The sequence below is a fragment of the Myxine glutinosa genome, chromosome 8 (assembly GCF_964187855.1).
Source record: "Myxine glutinosa chromosome 8, kmMyxGlut1.1, whole genome shotgun sequence".
Lineage (NCBI taxonomy): Eukaryota > Metazoa > Chordata > Myxini > Myxiniformes > Myxinidae > Myxine > Myxine glutinosa.
The window spans coordinates 21,739,938-21,756,824 of record NC_136268.1 but is presented as its reverse complement, the minus strand read 5'-3'; the positions used below and the strand labels follow the sequence as shown (position 1 = coordinate 21,756,824).

At 50.5% G+C, this 16,887-nt stretch overlaps 1 protein-coding gene across 2 annotated transcripts in view; it reads right to left on the bottom strand.

The window, feature by feature from the left end:
* Positions 1 to 2,998: 2,998 nt before the first annotated feature.
* Positions 2,999 to 16,887, bottom strand: part of LOC144893231 (uncharacterized) — a 59,701-nt gene continuing 45,812 nt past the window's right edge. Inside the window, exons 9-12 of one of the 2 annotated variants that reach the window (XM_078782985.1) lie at positions 16,358 to 16,563; positions 15,929 to 16,083; positions 3,637 to 3,824; positions 2,999 to 3,380 (exon numbers count right to left, since the gene is read on the bottom strand). In XM_078782985.1, the coding sequence (XP_078639111.1) occupies positions 3,367 to 3,380; positions 3,637 to 3,824; positions 15,929 to 16,083; positions 16,358 to 16,563 (563 nt within the window). In that variant the 3' untranslated portion in view covers positions 2,999 to 3,366. Of the gene's footprint in view, positions 3,825 to 15,928; positions 16,084 to 16,357; positions 16,564 to 16,887 lie in introns of both variants that reach the window. The other variant, XM_078782984.1, reaches the window with a different exon arrangement.

The following is a 16,887-nucleotide window of genomic DNA, read 5'->3' as shown; positions in this document are numbered from 1 at the left end:
GAAGATCCGTGTCCTCCATCTCGGTTGCCATCGTTCTCAACCTTACGTCTATATTGTGCGTACAACATTCATGTAAATCTTCATTGGTGTTTTCAGAACAAAATACACAAGACATGGTGATGATAGTACTGTAGCTTGATTTAGTATCAGACGAGGAGAGGGACTGTCTTTTCGAAGATCTCACTACGTTACCAGAGACGTTGTCATGTTTTCGCTTCTTGTTTACCGCACGTGTTAACATTGTGTCTGTAAACAGCTGGCGACAGGAGTTGTGCCAACATGCGTTGTTCTGATGGAGAATTTCTGCGGTGACGTCCTTCGAGAATGAAACTTTAACGGGCATAGCATCGAGATCTTGAAATTTCTGTACGTTCTCTAAAAACGATGCGTAGATCGACAATGAATCTGAGTTTTGCCTGTTCTTTGGACATTTGGGTAAATCCGTCTTTTGTTCTTGGCAGATTACACACCTGGACCAATCGATTTCCTCGGCCTCATCCATTTTGTAATCACTGTAACAGTAACACAAAAAAGGATTAAAATATAGGTATCCATATATATGTACAAACAACGGTCAACCCATGCTAATATAGGTTTCGGTTAATAAGGTATAATATAATATTAGTTAGCAAGTTTGCCACATGGCGCTGGGACGAATCTACTTTCATTGGCGGCGACACTCATGTAGCACGTCCTATATGAACCGATAGTATTAAAAGTCAATTACAAAAATAAAAAAATAAGGATACATACCGAACATATATTTATAATCCACGATATGTTTGGGCTTCCTGCTCCTGACAGTCCCTATTCCAGTTGATTTTGGATGATTTATCAGAAGAACGCTTGAAGATTTTCGGCGGCCTTGATTGATTCAATATGCATGCGCCGGGAAAGAATCCTCCTGGAAAAAAAGTATGTTTACAGTTGAGGTATACCATTTATATTAATCATAAAGCAGATATTTAGATGCTATGTACATAGATATCAAACGTCATCATAAACACCCGTATAGGGGAGGAACAATTTAGGTTTATTGCTCTTCCAGGTTTATTGCTCTTCCAAAGGTTTATTGCTCTTCCAAAGGAGATAATTCGATATTAATCATTTATTATGCTGTTAAAATATAACTATTTGAGAGTTTTATACACCTAAAATGGTATTTGATGCATGTTTATGATTTCTGATATGTTTTAGAGCACACAGACATTATCATCTATTTATTAAAAATCATTTTAGATAAGTTGAGTTACTTCCCTTGATCCATAAATGGAGACCAAAGTGTATCATCTTGCACGGGCCACTGTGGGCCTCATAGGGGGCCAAAAGTTGTTTGGAGAGGCTAATTATCTTCCTAAATCAATGTTCTAACTCCTGTGAAAATTTGGTGCTTTAGTCCGGCCGGTAACTATATTGACTATATTAAGCCGTAACTCCCCTAACCATCTGGTACAATGAAGAATTCATAGTGGATTCTATGATGGTGAGCTGCCCAGGCCCTGATGCAGCAAAGCTGCCCCAAACCATAATATTTCCACCACCATGCTTTACAGTTGGTATCAGGTTCTTGTGGTCAAATGCTGTCTTTGGTTTTCGCCAAACATGTCTTCTGGTACTGTGCCCAAATAGCTCTACCTTTGACTCATCTGTCTAGAGCACATTGTTCCAGAAGTGCTGGTCTTTGCCGAGGTGTTCATTGGCAAACTTTAGTCTTGCCCTGATGTTCTTTCTGGACAGCAAAGGTTTCCTCCTGGCGCACCTCCCATGTAGATCAAATTTGTGCAGCCTCTTTATAATGGTAGACTCGTGCACTTTCACATCAACAATGGCAAGAGCTACCTGTAGGTCCCGTGATGACATTCTGGGGTTCTTAGAGACTTCTTTCAGCATCTTGCGGTCCGCTCTCGGGCTGAACTTGCTGGGGCGACCTGGCCTGAACAAGTTGGCAGTTGTTTGGAATCTTCTCCACTTGCAGATGATCTTCCGGACAGTCGAATGATTGATTTCAAGTTGTTTGGAGATCTTTTTAAATCCCTTCCCAGACTCGTAGGCATCTATAACCTTCTTTCTGAAGGCCTCAGAGAGCTCTTTTGATCTAGGCATGGTGACGACGCACACTTCAACAACAAAGAGCAAACCAAACTAAATGTCTGAGGTCTAAATAAGACAGGTTCCTCCAAGATCCTCTCTAACAATGTTCTAATCATTTGCACCTGAGCTGGTGCACCTGATTCTAATTTTAGGTATTTGAAGTAGTGATAAATGTAGGGGTGCACTTACTTTTTCCACGTGAGAAATTTGCATTTATGTTTATTTAAATTATCCAATGGACTACAAAATGTAAATGTTTCATGATATTTGTTTTGTTATATCACCTTTATCTATCAATATTGTTGAAATGAAGATCAAATAGCTGTATGTTGAAATATGTTGAAAAAGTCAAAACTTTACATGGGGTGTACTTACTTTTTCACGTGACTGTATATGTGCAAATTTCTTATGGTGGCGTCAATGAAACTGCGATAACATGTATCAAACGACAAACCATTGCACGAAGCTTAGCCTGGTCGGCTTTCATCATCACGAGATCACATCTAAATTAGTAAATATAATACCCATGAAGCTCACCTTTGATTAGTTCTGTAGACATCATTTGCAGGCTTTCTTCTTTTTCTTTGAGCTTGTTCTATCTTAGATTTATCGGTGAATTTCTGATAGCATCGCCGATGGAATCGAGCATTATGAGGCTTTGGATCACTTGTAGTCGTAGCTGTCGTACTCGTACTGGGTAGATCTAATTGCACACAGTCCGAGCTACTGCCGATGGAACTTATGAAATCGGTGGCGATTTTGGCCTCACAGTCTATTAGGCCCGGTAAGTCCGAGGGGAACCGAGGATACCCCCCTCTAAGTAGACCCAAAACCCGTGGCCGTAACTGTGTGTGTGTGTTCTGGCCGGTTAGGTTTTCCAGCTCTTTCAAGAGTTTGTACACAAAAAGCCTGTAAAGATGGAATTTATTGTAGAATTGCTTTATTCCAAAGAAGAGACAAAATGAAATGCATTAAACAATCAGAACCAACATCATTACTATACAGTGAGAAGATCACAAATTGAAATGATGTCATAAACTTTGATGATGTATGTATCAAGGGGAGTGCAATTCTAATCCATATGTCCCCAACCTAAGGCATGAGCATCACCTGAAGCCTTCACATGCAACAAGAAGCAAGTGGTCTCGTAAATAACAATAGTTGAGGAATGAAGATAATGCAACAAAACAAGCAAAACTCTTGTGAAACACGCAAACAGAAAATGGTGCAAACAACACCGACTCAAAGGAGGAGACGTAAAGGCTCCGAGGGTTGTCAATCCTCTTTATCTGAAGGCAAATAAAGAAATAAACAGAATGCAGCTTTTGCCACTCCCAATGCTAGTCACGTGACGATCTGAAATTCTGTATTAAATGATCCTTCATAGTTTATTCTCCACTCTACATTTCAGGGAGTTTGGTACTACCCTACGAATCGCCTCCAATTGAGATCCAAGGTGGAGCAATGATGAATTCACAAAAGCTGTGATATCAAAGAGCACATGACGTTCTTAATCAGGGTACATGTTAAGTACTCGATTGGTACCTTCTGTGCCTTGATCTTGATGCCTGGGCTGTTGTTTGACACAGAAACCCGCATCCAGTAACAAGTGGTTGATTAGTGTGCCGGAGTCTCCCATCAGGTATAGCAACACCCACAGCGCATCAGTCAGACTCCTTCGCATCACACGAGCAACCAACACCTTTCCCAAAATAATATCTTCAAAAAACTCTCTGAGGAAGTTGGTAGAAAGAAGGGAAGAAAGTATTTTCAGCCAAGAGTTACTACGCTGAAGACCTCAACCTCTCTTTTTTGCTTCACAAGGTGGTTACCATTCCTCAATTAACATTCTGTTTATTTCAGCCATTGTTATACCCGTCTGCCAATGCAAATCGACACTAGCCTCCACCAGCAAGATTATTCTTCTATATATATATATATATAAAAGAAAGTGTTTGTTTGTTTGTTTGTTTCTTTGTCTGTGCAAGCTAATCTCCTGAACGGTGAAAGATAGGAGGAAACCTCTCACTAAAAATCTAACTCTAACTAAAAACCTCTAACTAAAAAAGAACTAAAAATATCGGGACGGGCCCCGGAAATGTTTTAGGCTAGGTGGCGAGACCGGTCGAGGCCCACCTCGGCCGGGCTGGGCCCATTTCGCAATTTAAAGCTGGGCTGAATTATAGTAGTCAATCTTCTACGGCCACGAGTAAAAGCTGAATTATAGTAGTAAATGCATTCAAAAAGAACTAAAAATGTCGGGACGGGCCCCGGGAAGTTTATAGGCTAGGTGGCGAGGCCGGTCGAGGCCGCTTCGGCCGGGCTGGGCCCACTTCGTAATTAAAAGGTGAGCTGAATTATCTTAGTCAATCTTCTACGGCCGCAAGTAAAAGCTGAATTATAGTAGTAAATTCATTCAAAAAGAACCAAAAATGTCGGGACGGGCCCCGGGAAGGTTATAGGCTAGGTGGCGAAGCCGGTCGAGGCCGCTTCGGCCGGGCTGGGCCCACTTCGTAATTAAAAGGTGAGCTGAATTATCTGAGTCAATCTTCTACGGCCGCAAGTAAAAGCTGAATTATAGTAGTAAATTCATTCAAAAAGAACCAAAAATGTCGGGACGGGCCCCGGGAAGGTTATAGGCCAGGTGACGAGGCCGGTCGATGCCGCCTCGGCTGGGCTGGGCCCATTTCGCAATTAAAAGCTGAGCTGAATTATAGTAGTCAATCTTCTACAGCCACGAGTAAAAGCTGAATTATAGTAGTAAATTCATTCAAAAAGAACTTAAAATGTCGGCACGGGCCCCGGGAAGGTTATAGGTGAGGTGGCGAGGCCGATTGAGGCCGCCTCAGCCGGGCTGGGCCCATTTCTCAATTAAAAGCTGAGCTGAAATATAGTTGTCAATCATCTACAGCCGCAAGTAAAAGCTGAATTATAGAAGTAAATTCATTCAAAAAGATCTAAAAATGTCAGGACGGCCCACGGGAAGGTTATAGGCGAGGTGGCGAGGCCGGTCGATGCCGCCTCGGCCGGGCTGGGCCCATTTCGCAATTAAAAGCTGAGCTGAATTATAGTAGTCAATCTTCTATGGCCGTGAGTAAAAGCTGAATTATAGTAGTAAATTCATTCAAAAAGAACCAAAAATGTTGGGATGGGCCCCGGGAAGGTTATAGGCTAGTTGACGAGGCCGGTCGAGGCCGCCTCGGCCGGGCTGGGCCCATTTCGCAATTAAAAGCTGAGCTGAATTATAGTAGTCTATCTTCTACGGCCGCGAGTAAAAGTTGAATTGTCGTAGTAAATGCATTCAAAAAAACACCGGGCAACGCCGGGTGCTTTCGGCTAGTCCGACATAAAATAAGAATTTCTACTTTGGCCAAATGAGTAAAATTGCAACCATAGGCGTAGTACATGAGCGGCTGCATCTCGACCTATTTCCCTTTGGGCAAGCATGATGCACGTCCATCCTGCCACTTACTGGTGTTCGGTTTTGTACCTTATCGTCATGTTCTACATGTTCTTGGCATGTCATGTATGCACTGCACTTGCAACCAAGTGGCTACAACAACACACCATTGAAATAAACCAGCTACATTCAATGCATCAAACAATTCAATATGACCATCACAACCACAGCTAGCAGATACATTCCCAAAGGGCAATATAAAAAAAATACAACCTCAACTACTCACCAGAAATCGCACACCTCAAACACGAGACAATCTAAAACACAACACACCAACACCTAATGCACCAGACATAGTAGAAAGGATTCAAACAATAGAAATCAACAAAATACTCGTGAAAAATAACCCACAAAACTGGCACTACTTTTTACAAACACTAAACCGCTCAACCACGACCGAACACTTGTACAAACACATAAACAGCATCAATAACTCCAACAGCCTCACATGCAGCCATAACTACCACAGAAAGTATACAACAAAACACAACATGCATTATAAGGCCATTTTCCCTGCTAGAGCGGGGGTTAGCCTTGCGGTCCCCCCATGACAATCTTCTCCATTTTGCCCCATTTTCTGCATCTCTCCTTGTTAACCCCCTTGCCCGCATTTCTTCTTCCACCATCTTTAGCCAAGTCTTTCTAGGTCTTCCCCGTCCTCTACTTCCTTCTACATTCATTTCCATCACTCTTCTCAACCAGTCACTTTCATCCTTCCTCAACACATGACCAAACGATCTCAACCTGTTCCTCTTCACAGCATCAATCACAGGCTCTATTCCCATCATCTTTCGCAATTCATCATTTGTCTTCCTCTCTCTCAACGACACTCCGCACATCCACCGAACCATTCGCATTTCCACCCTTTCCAGCCTTCGTTGCTGCTCTACATTCATGACCCATGTCTCGCTCCCATAAATCATAACACGTCTCACACATGCAGCATACACCTTTCCCTTCAGCTTCAACGACACTCCCCTCCTCATCAGCACACCACTCAGTTCCCGAAACTTCTTCCATGCACATCTCACTCTAGCAACCGTTGCTGAGTCTGATCCACCTTCTCCATTCAGCATGTCTCCGAGGTAGCAAAATGATTTCACACCTTCCAGCTTCACGCCGTCTCCAAGATCCAACTCAACATTTCCTCCATCTGCAGCTCCCTCTGTGCACACCTTACATTTGAATGTAGCTGCCACACTGGTTAATGACCCTCTCAGACCACTACATTTTTGATGAACCCACTCGGCGCACATTGTACATTGAATGGAGTTCACTGCGACACCCTTCCTGCACACAGCACATGGCCACTTCCCAGTTCTTTCCACCTCACCACATGCTTTACCACTTGCCATCACCTTCGTCTTTCCTATATTCACCTTCAGACCTTTTGTCTCCATTCATTCCTTCCACTTGTTCATCTTTTCCTTCAGTCCATCCATACTTTCCGCAATCAACACCAGATCATTTGCATACAACAACTCCCACGGTAAACCTTCCTGGACGGTCTGAGCAAGCACCTCCATCACAGCTACAAATAGTAGTGGACTTAGTACCGACCCCTGATGCACTCCCACCTTCACCTCAAACTCACCACTGTTCCCGTCCTTCGTCCTTACAGCTGTGCGCGCTCTTTTGTACATTGCCATCACAACTCTGATCAACCATTCCTCCACTTCTAACTTCCTCAATGCCCATGTCAATACTTCGCATGGAACCCGATCGAATGCTTTCTCCAGATCAACAAACCCAAGAAACAACTTCTTCCTCTTCTCCATGTACTTCTCCTGCAACTGCCTCACAATAAAGAGCGCGTCTGTCGTTCCTCTTCTGGCATAAATCCAAACTGCATTTTGTCGATCTTCACCTTCTTCCTTATCCTCCTCTCCAACACCTTTTCCAATACCTTCATTCCATGCTCCAATAACTTTATCGCTCGGTACGAGCCACACTCCAGAGGGTCACCTTTCCCCTTGTATAGAGGGACGAGGGTACTCAGTTCCCAATCCACTGGAATGCGACCTTCTTTCACCACCAGATTACAGATCTCTGCCATTCTCTTCACACCCCAACTTCCTGCTGCCTTCAACATATCTCCCACAACTCCCGTCGGCCCTCCCGCTTTTCTACTCTTCATTGCTTTTATCGCTTCCTCAACTTCCTTCTCAGTTATCTTCTCTGCCGGTCATAAAACTGGGTTACTCTCTATGTTGCCATCCCATTCATTCTCTGTATTCAACAGCATTTCCATATATCTTTTCCATTGAAGGAGCTGCGCTCCAACGCGAGTCGAAAGAATTGACGCGACCAAAGACGGAATTCGTCCGAGTTGCTTTAATGAAACAAAACAGCTCAGGTATTCTGACAAGCCCGTTTATCGGGCAGCAATATATATACACATTTATTCCGGGGCGTTTGCCCGGGAAAACCGAGACCGGGGATGCCCGGGTGTCAAGGGCGAGTCCTGGAAAGGCGAGTCTGGACATGCCCGGGCGTCCTGGACGCGGCCTGGCAAGTCGAGGCTGGGCGTGCCCGAGCGCTCTGGGCGAGCCCTGGAAAGGCGAGAGCGGGCATGCCCGGACGCTCTGGGCGAGCCCTGGAAAGGCGAGTCTGGACATGCCCGGGCGTCCTGGCAAGTCGAGGCTGGGCGTGCCCGGGCGCTCTGGGCGAGCCCTGGAAAGACGAGAGCCGGCATGCCGGGGAAAGACGAGACCGGGCGTGCCCGGGAGGTTCGGGCGTGCCCGGGAACAGCGAGTGGGGGGGGGGGGGGGGGGGGGTCCGATCCGGTGGTGGGTGGTCGAGCGGGGGGAACTGTAGACGGGGGGCGGCCTCGCCGCGGAGGAAGAGCCAACCGTGGTGGTCGGTCGACGTCCACGTGCGCCGGTTTGAGGCGGTCCACAGAGATCCGGTCCGACCGGCCGCCGACGTCGACGAAGGACTTGTCGCTCCGTCGCAGGACCCGGAAGGGCCCGTCGTACGGCGGCCGGAGTGGCCCCCGGTGCGCGTCATGACGCACAAAGACGTACTCCGCTGTGTGAAGCGCCGGGGGGACGTAAGACTGGGGGCCACCGTGGCGGGACGTTGGCACGGGGGCAAATCGTCGGGCGGCCTCCTGGAGGTCCGAGCGCTGGTGTGCGGCGGACCAGGGACTGGTAGCGGCGGGCACGAACTCGCCCGGGACGCGGAGCGGCTGGCCGTAGACGAGCTCGGCGGCGGACGCCCGGAGGTCCTCCTTGGGGGCTGTGCGGAGGCCCAAAAGGACCCACGGCAGCCGGTCGGTCCAACCGTCGTCCTGAAGGCCGGCCATGAGTGCGGCCTTCATGGAGCGGTGAAACCGCTCGCAAAACCCGTTGGCTTGGGGGTGGTAGGCCGTGGTGCGGTGCAGCGTGACCCCCAACGAGCGGGCGACCGCGCCCCAAAGTTCAGACGTGAACTGTGGGCCGCGGTCGGACGAGATGTCCGCCGGTGCGCCGAAGCGCGCGACCCAGGTGGCGATGAACACCTGCGCCACGTCGGCGGTGGTGGTGGAGGTGAGGGGCACGGCCTCCGGCCACCTGGTGGTCCTGTCCACCATGGTGAGCAGGTGGGTGAAACCCCGCGATGGGGGCAGGGGACCCACCAGGTCCACGTGGACGTGGTCGAAACGCCGTGCAGGCACGGTGAAAGGTGCTAGCGGGGCCTGGGTGTGGCGGTGGACCTTGGCCCGCTGGCAGGCCGTGCAGGAGTTGGCCCAGTCGCGGACGTTCCGTCGAAGGCCGTGCCAGACGAAACGCGCCGACACCAGCTTCTGAGAAGCTTTCCGGCCCGGGTGAGAAAGGCCGTGGATGGAGGCGAAGATGCGGCGCTGCCAGGAAACGGGCACGATGGGGCGAGGCTGGCCCTGGGAGACGTCGCAGAGCAGGACGGTGCCCGCGAAGGGGATGTCGGCCAGGCGGAGGCCCGTGTCCGCCGCCCGGAGGGCCTGCACCGAGGTGTCGGTGGTCTGGTCGGCCGCCGTGAGCGCAAAGTCCACGCCGAGGTGGACCGCGTTCGCGCTGGCCCGAGAAAGACAGTCGGCCACGGCGTTGCCGGATGTCCGTGGTGAATTCCGACACGGCGGAGAGGTGGCGCTGCTGGCGGGCCGACCATGGCTCCGTGACTTTGGCCATTGCGTAGACCAACGGCTTGTGGTCGACGAAAGCCGTGAACGGGCGGCCCTCCAGGAGGTGTCGGAAATGGCGAACGGCCAGGAATAGACCGAGCAGCTCGCGGTCGAACGTGCTGTATTTTAACTCGTTCGGCCGGAGCTGCCGGCTGAAAAAAGCGAGTGGCTGCCAAACCCCGTCCACCCATTGTTCATGGACGGCGCCCACCGCGTAGTTTGAGGCGTCCGTAGTGAGGGCGATGGGCGCGTTGAGCACCGGGTGAGCCAGCAGCGTTGCGTCGGCGAGGGCCCGTTTTGCGCTCGCGAAGGCCGCGTCCATGGCCGCGGACCAAACGATGTCATGCTTGGCCGGCTTGCCCCGGAGGGCCTCGTAAAGGGGCCGCATGAGCTGAGCAGCGCGGGGCACGAATCGGTGATAAAAATTCACCATGCCGAGGAACTCTTGTAGGGCCTTGATGGAACGGGGACGCGGGAACGTGGTGATGGCCTCGACCTTGGTCAGCAGCGGCACGGCCCCGGTCTTGGTGATGCGGTGGCCCAAAAAGTCAACGGTCGTCGTGCCGAAGTGGCATTTGGCCGGGTTGACAATTAAGCCGTGCTCGCTGAGGCGACCGAACAGTGTTCGGAGGTGGAGGAGGTGCTCGGCGCGGGACGTGCTGGCGACGAGGATGTCGTCCAGATAGATGAAAAGAAATGGCAGGTCGCGCAGCACGCCGTCCATTAAGCGCTGGAACGCCTGGGCCGCGTTCTTGAGGCCAAACAGCATCCTCAAAAATTCGAACAGGCCGAACGGCGTGATGACGGCCGTCTTCGGGACGTCGGCCGCCCGGACAGGTACCTGGTGGTATCCCCGTATCAGGTCAATTTTGGAAAATATGACCCGTCCCGCCAAACGGGCGGAAAAAGTCCTGGATGTGCGGGATCGGGTACCTGTCGGGGGTGGTAGCGTCGTTGAGGCGGCGGTAGTCGCCACACGGGCGCCATCCGCCCCCCGGCTTTGGCACGATGTGCAGTGGTGAGGCCCACGCGCTATTGGAGCGCCGCACGATGCCGAGGTGCTCCAACGCGTCGAACTCGGCCTTTGCCACGGCGAGCTTGGCCGGGTCGAGGCGGCGGGCCCTGGCGTAGACCGGCGGGCCCGTAGTGGGTATGTGGTGCTCGATCCCATGCCGCACTGCGATGGCCGAAAACGTCGGCCGCGTTAGGGCCGGGAATTCCGCGAGCAGGCGAGCGAACTCGTTCGCCGTCGGGAGGGCGCACGGCAGTTCGGTCGGCGCGGAGCTGCTCATCGTGCACGCCAGGGAGCTGAAGGTCTCGGCGTTGACAAGGCGACGACGTTTGACGTCGACCAGCAGCCCGTGCGCGCTGAGGAAGACAGCGCCCAGCAAAGCCATGGGGACGCAGGCGGTCACAAAGGTCCACTGAAAGCGCTGGCTGCCGAAGCAGAGGGTGACGTCGCGCAGGCCGAAAGTGCGTATGGCCGAGCCATTAGCAGCGACCAAAGAGGGGCCGCAAACGGCGTCACGCCTGTCCTGCTCGGAGGCGGGTATGACGCTCAGTTGGGCGCCGGTGTCACAAAGGAAACGCCGCCCGGACGCTTTGTCCCGAATAAAAAGCAAGTTGCCCGAGTGGCCGGCGCTCATGGCTGGGAATGAACGCCGGCCCGGCCGTTTCCCGACTTGCCGAAAGTGCACGGGGGTCGGCACGTCCGAGCCTTGTGTCCGAACCTGGCGTGGTAACAACACCACGCCTGGTCAGGTGGAGGCCCCGGCCGTCGTGTCGGAAGCGGTCGACGCGGCGTGGCGGCCGCCAGTTGCACCGGCAGTTCGGCCTCCAACCGCGCAGGGCGCTCGGGCGTCGCCTCGGACGGCGGCAGGCTCCAGGTAGCCGCGCCGATGTGTTGGCCCGCCGAGGAGATCTTATCGGCTTCCCTGGCGAGGGCGCGGGGATTGGTGATCGACGTGCCAGCCAGGGCGAGGCGTACCGGGTGAGGCAGCTGGCGAAAGAACAGCTCGCGAAACAGAAAATCCAGAGAGTGCTCACCGAGCAACGAGAGCATATAGTCCATGCGCTCGGACGGGCGCGTGTCGCCGAGCTCGGGCAGGTCGAGCAGGCGCCGTGCGCGTGCCGCCGGTGAGAGGGCAAAAGCGTCGAGGAGGAGCGTCTTCAGCGCGTCATACTTGTCGGCAGCCGGCAGGTGCTCGACGAGGCTCAGGGCGCGGGCCGCGGTGGCGGAACCGAGCGCTGCCACGACGTGGTGGAAGCGGGTGTCGTCCGCGGTGATGCCTCGCAGAGCGAACTGGGAGTCCGTCTGGGCGAACCAAACAGCCGCGTGAGCCTCCCAGAAGGTAGGCAGTTTAAGAGTCACTGCCGTGTCCATGTCGGTAGGTCACCAGTGAAGGAGCTGCGCTCCAACGCGAGTCGAAAGAATTGACGCGACCAAAGACGGAATTCGTCCGAGTTGCTTTAATGAAACAAAACAGCTCAGGTATTCTGACAAGCCCGTTTATCGGGCAGCAATATATATATATACACATTTATGCCGGGGCGTTTGCCCGGGAAAACCGAGACCGGGCATGCCCGGGTGTCAAGGGCGAGTCCTGGAAAGGCGAGTCTGGACATGCCCGGGCGTCCTGGACGCGGCTTGGCAAGTCGAGGCTGGGCGTGCCCGAGCGCTCTGGGCGAGCCCTGGAAAGGCGAGAGCGGGCATGCCCGGGAAAGACGAGACCGGGCGTGCCCGGGAGGTTCGGGCGTACCCGGGAACAGCGAGTCCGGGCATGCCCAGAAGAGGCGCGTCTGGGCCCGTCCGGACGAGCCCGGCATGGCGATCGCGCCCTGGCCGCGTCCTGGCAGGTGCAAGGTGATTGTGTACATTCAGCGGGAACCGCTACACCATCTTCCTTTAATTCCATCTGGGTCCACAACGATTTGTCCCACTTCATCCTTCAAGCAACTCACCCCCATCACATCACACCTCTCTTTCGCTATCTGCTTTGCAATCCTGAATGCCGCTCTCCGACCCTCTTCCGAATCCAAGCGTTCTCCGAACATTTTCCTACATGTCTCCTGCACCTTTGCTACCTCTTTCTTTGCAGCATTCTTGGCTGCCTTATAACTTTCATGCTCTGCTTTTTCTGCTCCCGTACCCTTCGCCTTCTGCCACTCCTTGACCTTCTTCCTCTTCTCATCATTCCTCTTTCCAAATTCATCATCCCACCACCATGTTTCCGAGTGCCTCGGTGGTCCTTTTGTCCATCCACATACCTCACCAACGGCTCCCAACAGACTATCTTTCATTGACATCCAACCACGTTCAAGCTCAACCACATCATCCTCTACCCTACTCAGCCTCTCTTTTAATGCCTCCCTTACTGTCACCTCTTTCAACCTCCACACCTTCATTCTCGGTTGGTACTTCACCCGCCGAGCTCTCCTCGCACCTTTCACCCTTATGTAGCAGACAACCAAGTGGTGCTGTGAAACAGCCTCCTCCCCAGGGATCACCTTTGTGTCCCGGAGGTGCCCCCTATCTCGTCTCCGCACCATCAGGTAGTCAACAGTTGTCGTCGACCCACCTGACGTGTATGTAACAAGCTTATTATCCCCTTTCTGGAACTAAGTATTACAAATGAACAAATCAGCTCCATCAGCAAACTTCAAAATCCTTTCACCTTCTCCATTTCTCACACCATATCCGTAACCCCCATGAACTCCCTCAAAACCGTCCATACTCCTTCCCACATGTCCATTTAGGTCTCCTCCTACCACAACAACTTCCTCATCTTTCACGTTTTCGATCAGCTTCTCTATCGCACACCAGAACTTGTCCTTCTCTTCATCGCTCCGACCAACCTGCGGAGCATATCCCGAGATGACGTTCACCAAGAGCTTTCCAATCATCATTTTCACCATCATCAACCTATCACTCACTCTCGTCACACTCACCACACTGTCTACAAACTCCTCTGAAAACAGGACACCAACACCATTCACGCCCTCCGGGCACCCTTGCCACACAAACTTGTATTTCTGTCCCTGCCTACCCTTCACCATTCTCACCCCACTTCCCTTCCATCTCGTCTCTTGCACACAACATATGTCCACTCTTCTTCTGATCAATACTTCCACCACTTCTCCTGATCTCTCTGTCATTGTCCCTACATTCCATGTCCCAAACCTCAGAAACCGATCTCCACTTCGGGCTGTACCCTGCCCATATGTAGTTGTAATTGTCATGGTTCTCTTTTTGAGGCAATGTTTTTATGGCCGGATGCCCTTCCTGACGCCAACCCTCTTAGTCGCCTCTTACGACACGCAGAAAGTATATCATCAGAAAAACAACAAGCTAACATCCTCATCGACCATTACGCAAACACAAGTCACATAGGATCCAGAAAAGAAGAAAGATAGATTACAAGATGCAAACTCGGCTACCAACTCAACACCACCACCATTCACTCCCACACAAACAACAAAAATCATCAAAAACTCACAAGCTACCCCACCGGCCCTGACATCTATTTACATTTAAAACACCTTGGACCACACGGTATATCAGAACTCACAAATATAATCAATTTCTCCTACCAACACTCAAGAATTCCCCAAATTTGGAAACGAGGCAAAATCATTACCCTCCTTAAACCAAATATAGATCCCACAAAACCGCCTCAACAGACCTATCATATTACGTTGTACACCTTCCAAAGTTACAGAACACCTTGTACTTACACTCACAACCCCTCATATCCCCCTCACACTCTCAACATGGATTCAGACCAAACCACTCCACCATCACTCTTTTGACAAACCTCACGCAAAACACCTTTGAAGGCTTCAACAATAGAAAACCACCAAAACGCACTATTCTCACTCCAGTAGAGATCAACAAAGCGTTTGACACTTTCCCAAAGCTCTCACTCACAAACAAAATACTCAACATAGACATGGACAACAACACCAAACGCTAGCTGGCCAACTATCGATCACGCAGTCATTCGTGATTTTTAACGGCAGGTCATCACGCACACGATACTTTCCGAATGGAGTCCCTCAAGGCTCAGTCCTCTTCCCCACACTCTTTAATCTGTTCACACACGACATTCCACAACCACCCGAGAACATACAATTAGCCTCGTATGCGGACGATATAACCATCGACTCCACTCATAACAACATCTACACCACCACAGCACAACTTCAAACCTTCCTCAGCACCCTACAAACCTGGCTCACCATCAATAAACTATAAGAAGCCCCCTCAAAAGCAACAGTCACTCAGCCCTGCACCACACATCACACTGAACGACATCCATATCCCACACATACATCAAACAAAAATACTCGGGGTCACTTTTAACACATCCATGTCATTCTCAGATCGCATCACAAGCATTAAAAAAACACATGCACACCCAGACTGACTACACTTGGGGAACTCCCAAGCACCGACTTCAGGCACCACAAAGAAACAACATCACTAACATCCAAACAGTACATTCGATCAGTCATCATATCAACAATGCCAGCTCATCTTGGGCCTTCAGCCTATCAAACACACATCTCAATACCCTGCAGATCATACAAAACGAAGCCCTTCACATCATCACAGGTTACACATTAACAACACACATCGAGCCCCAACACACAAAAGTAAAAATACCAAAAAAGGAAAGGCCACTTGGACATGAGACATGCACAGTTCCTTACAATGACAAATGCCAACCGTAATTACCCATGCTACGACAGTACGACATGTACAACCACCCACAGGCCCCCAGACACATTACAACTATACCACAAAGACACTATAGTGACATCCTTCATAACATCCCCCCCAGCAAACAACGGAAACTACAAAAAACACAGCCACACCCACATCATCATAAACGCAATAAACAACCTGGGCCCAAACAGTATAATGGGACACAAAACCCTCACCCATTGATGACAGAGAGAAACTACTCCCCTGGCCCGATCGGACACCAACCCCAACTTTTACACTACAAACATAGACTCGACGACACCACTGATGACACCTGCAACCACCGTTAGGAGGTGCCACACTCAACAAAACACATCATGGAAGACGGTGCAGTCTTGGCTTCACATAGCATCTTGGATGTGAGGGATCTCTGGGTCACTCATGTGAGATCAATTGGTTATCGTCGTGCCGCTGGTCTGTTCAACCAGAACCGACTGGGGCAACACAACAACGACAACCAGCTGCAAACCTCGCGGTACGTCTGATGCTTTCTCCAGGCACAGGCTCCAATTCGTAGAGAAATACTTGGACTGCTTGAAAGGGTACACGAAGGAACCGAGGCAGGAGCTGGAACAGGTCATCTTTTCTCAAACATTCGGTGTTTCCCAGATCCAAGAAAAACACCTGTGATCAACAGCAGAGTCCAAAAGCTATTTGATCAGGTTATAGGGGGAATATTCATGCAAACCTATAAACATACAACCTTTGGCGGTTGGTTCACAACTGCACACTAATAAGCTAGTGAGAAGAGACTGCAGGTTAATGGACTGCCTTTTGTAAACACGATATAATGGACAAATAAACAACTGCAAAAGCAGAAGCTTGAAGAAAGCTTTCGCATTTGCTTGCATGTATGCAACTAAACAGTCATTCACATAAACATGGCTGCAAGGCTAACCTTCACAGAGGATATCTCTGGAAGGACATCACAAACACGTCCTCGGTAGAACATCCCACTGGAAGACAGCCATGCTGTGACTAACTCTCCGCAAGCTGGTAAGTCCTGTTGGGAATGACTTAGCCCATGCTGCCTGTAGTGTTGCTGTAAGTCTCGCATCATGGAAGTGTATGATTGTGAGATGGCCAGATGTCTGGCTGGTATATCTATCACACAAGGAGCATACAGGAAGGAACAATCACCGATAGCAAACAGTATTACTTTCATGACTCCATGACTTCAGCGATGACCATTAGAGGGAAGGAAACAATAGCCGTAATTAGTCATTTACCTCCCAAATAACTGGCTACGTCTTGTATTTCCAATACAAGATCTAGGCTCCTGGAAGAGTGAGATGACAGAGGGTAAAGAGGCAACGTACTGACAGTGGAGTAGCAGGTGCACACAACAATTAAGGGGAATGAATGAACAGAAAAGAGAGAGAGAAAGAGAAAGAGAAAGAGACAGAGGGAGAGAGAGACAGAGAGAAA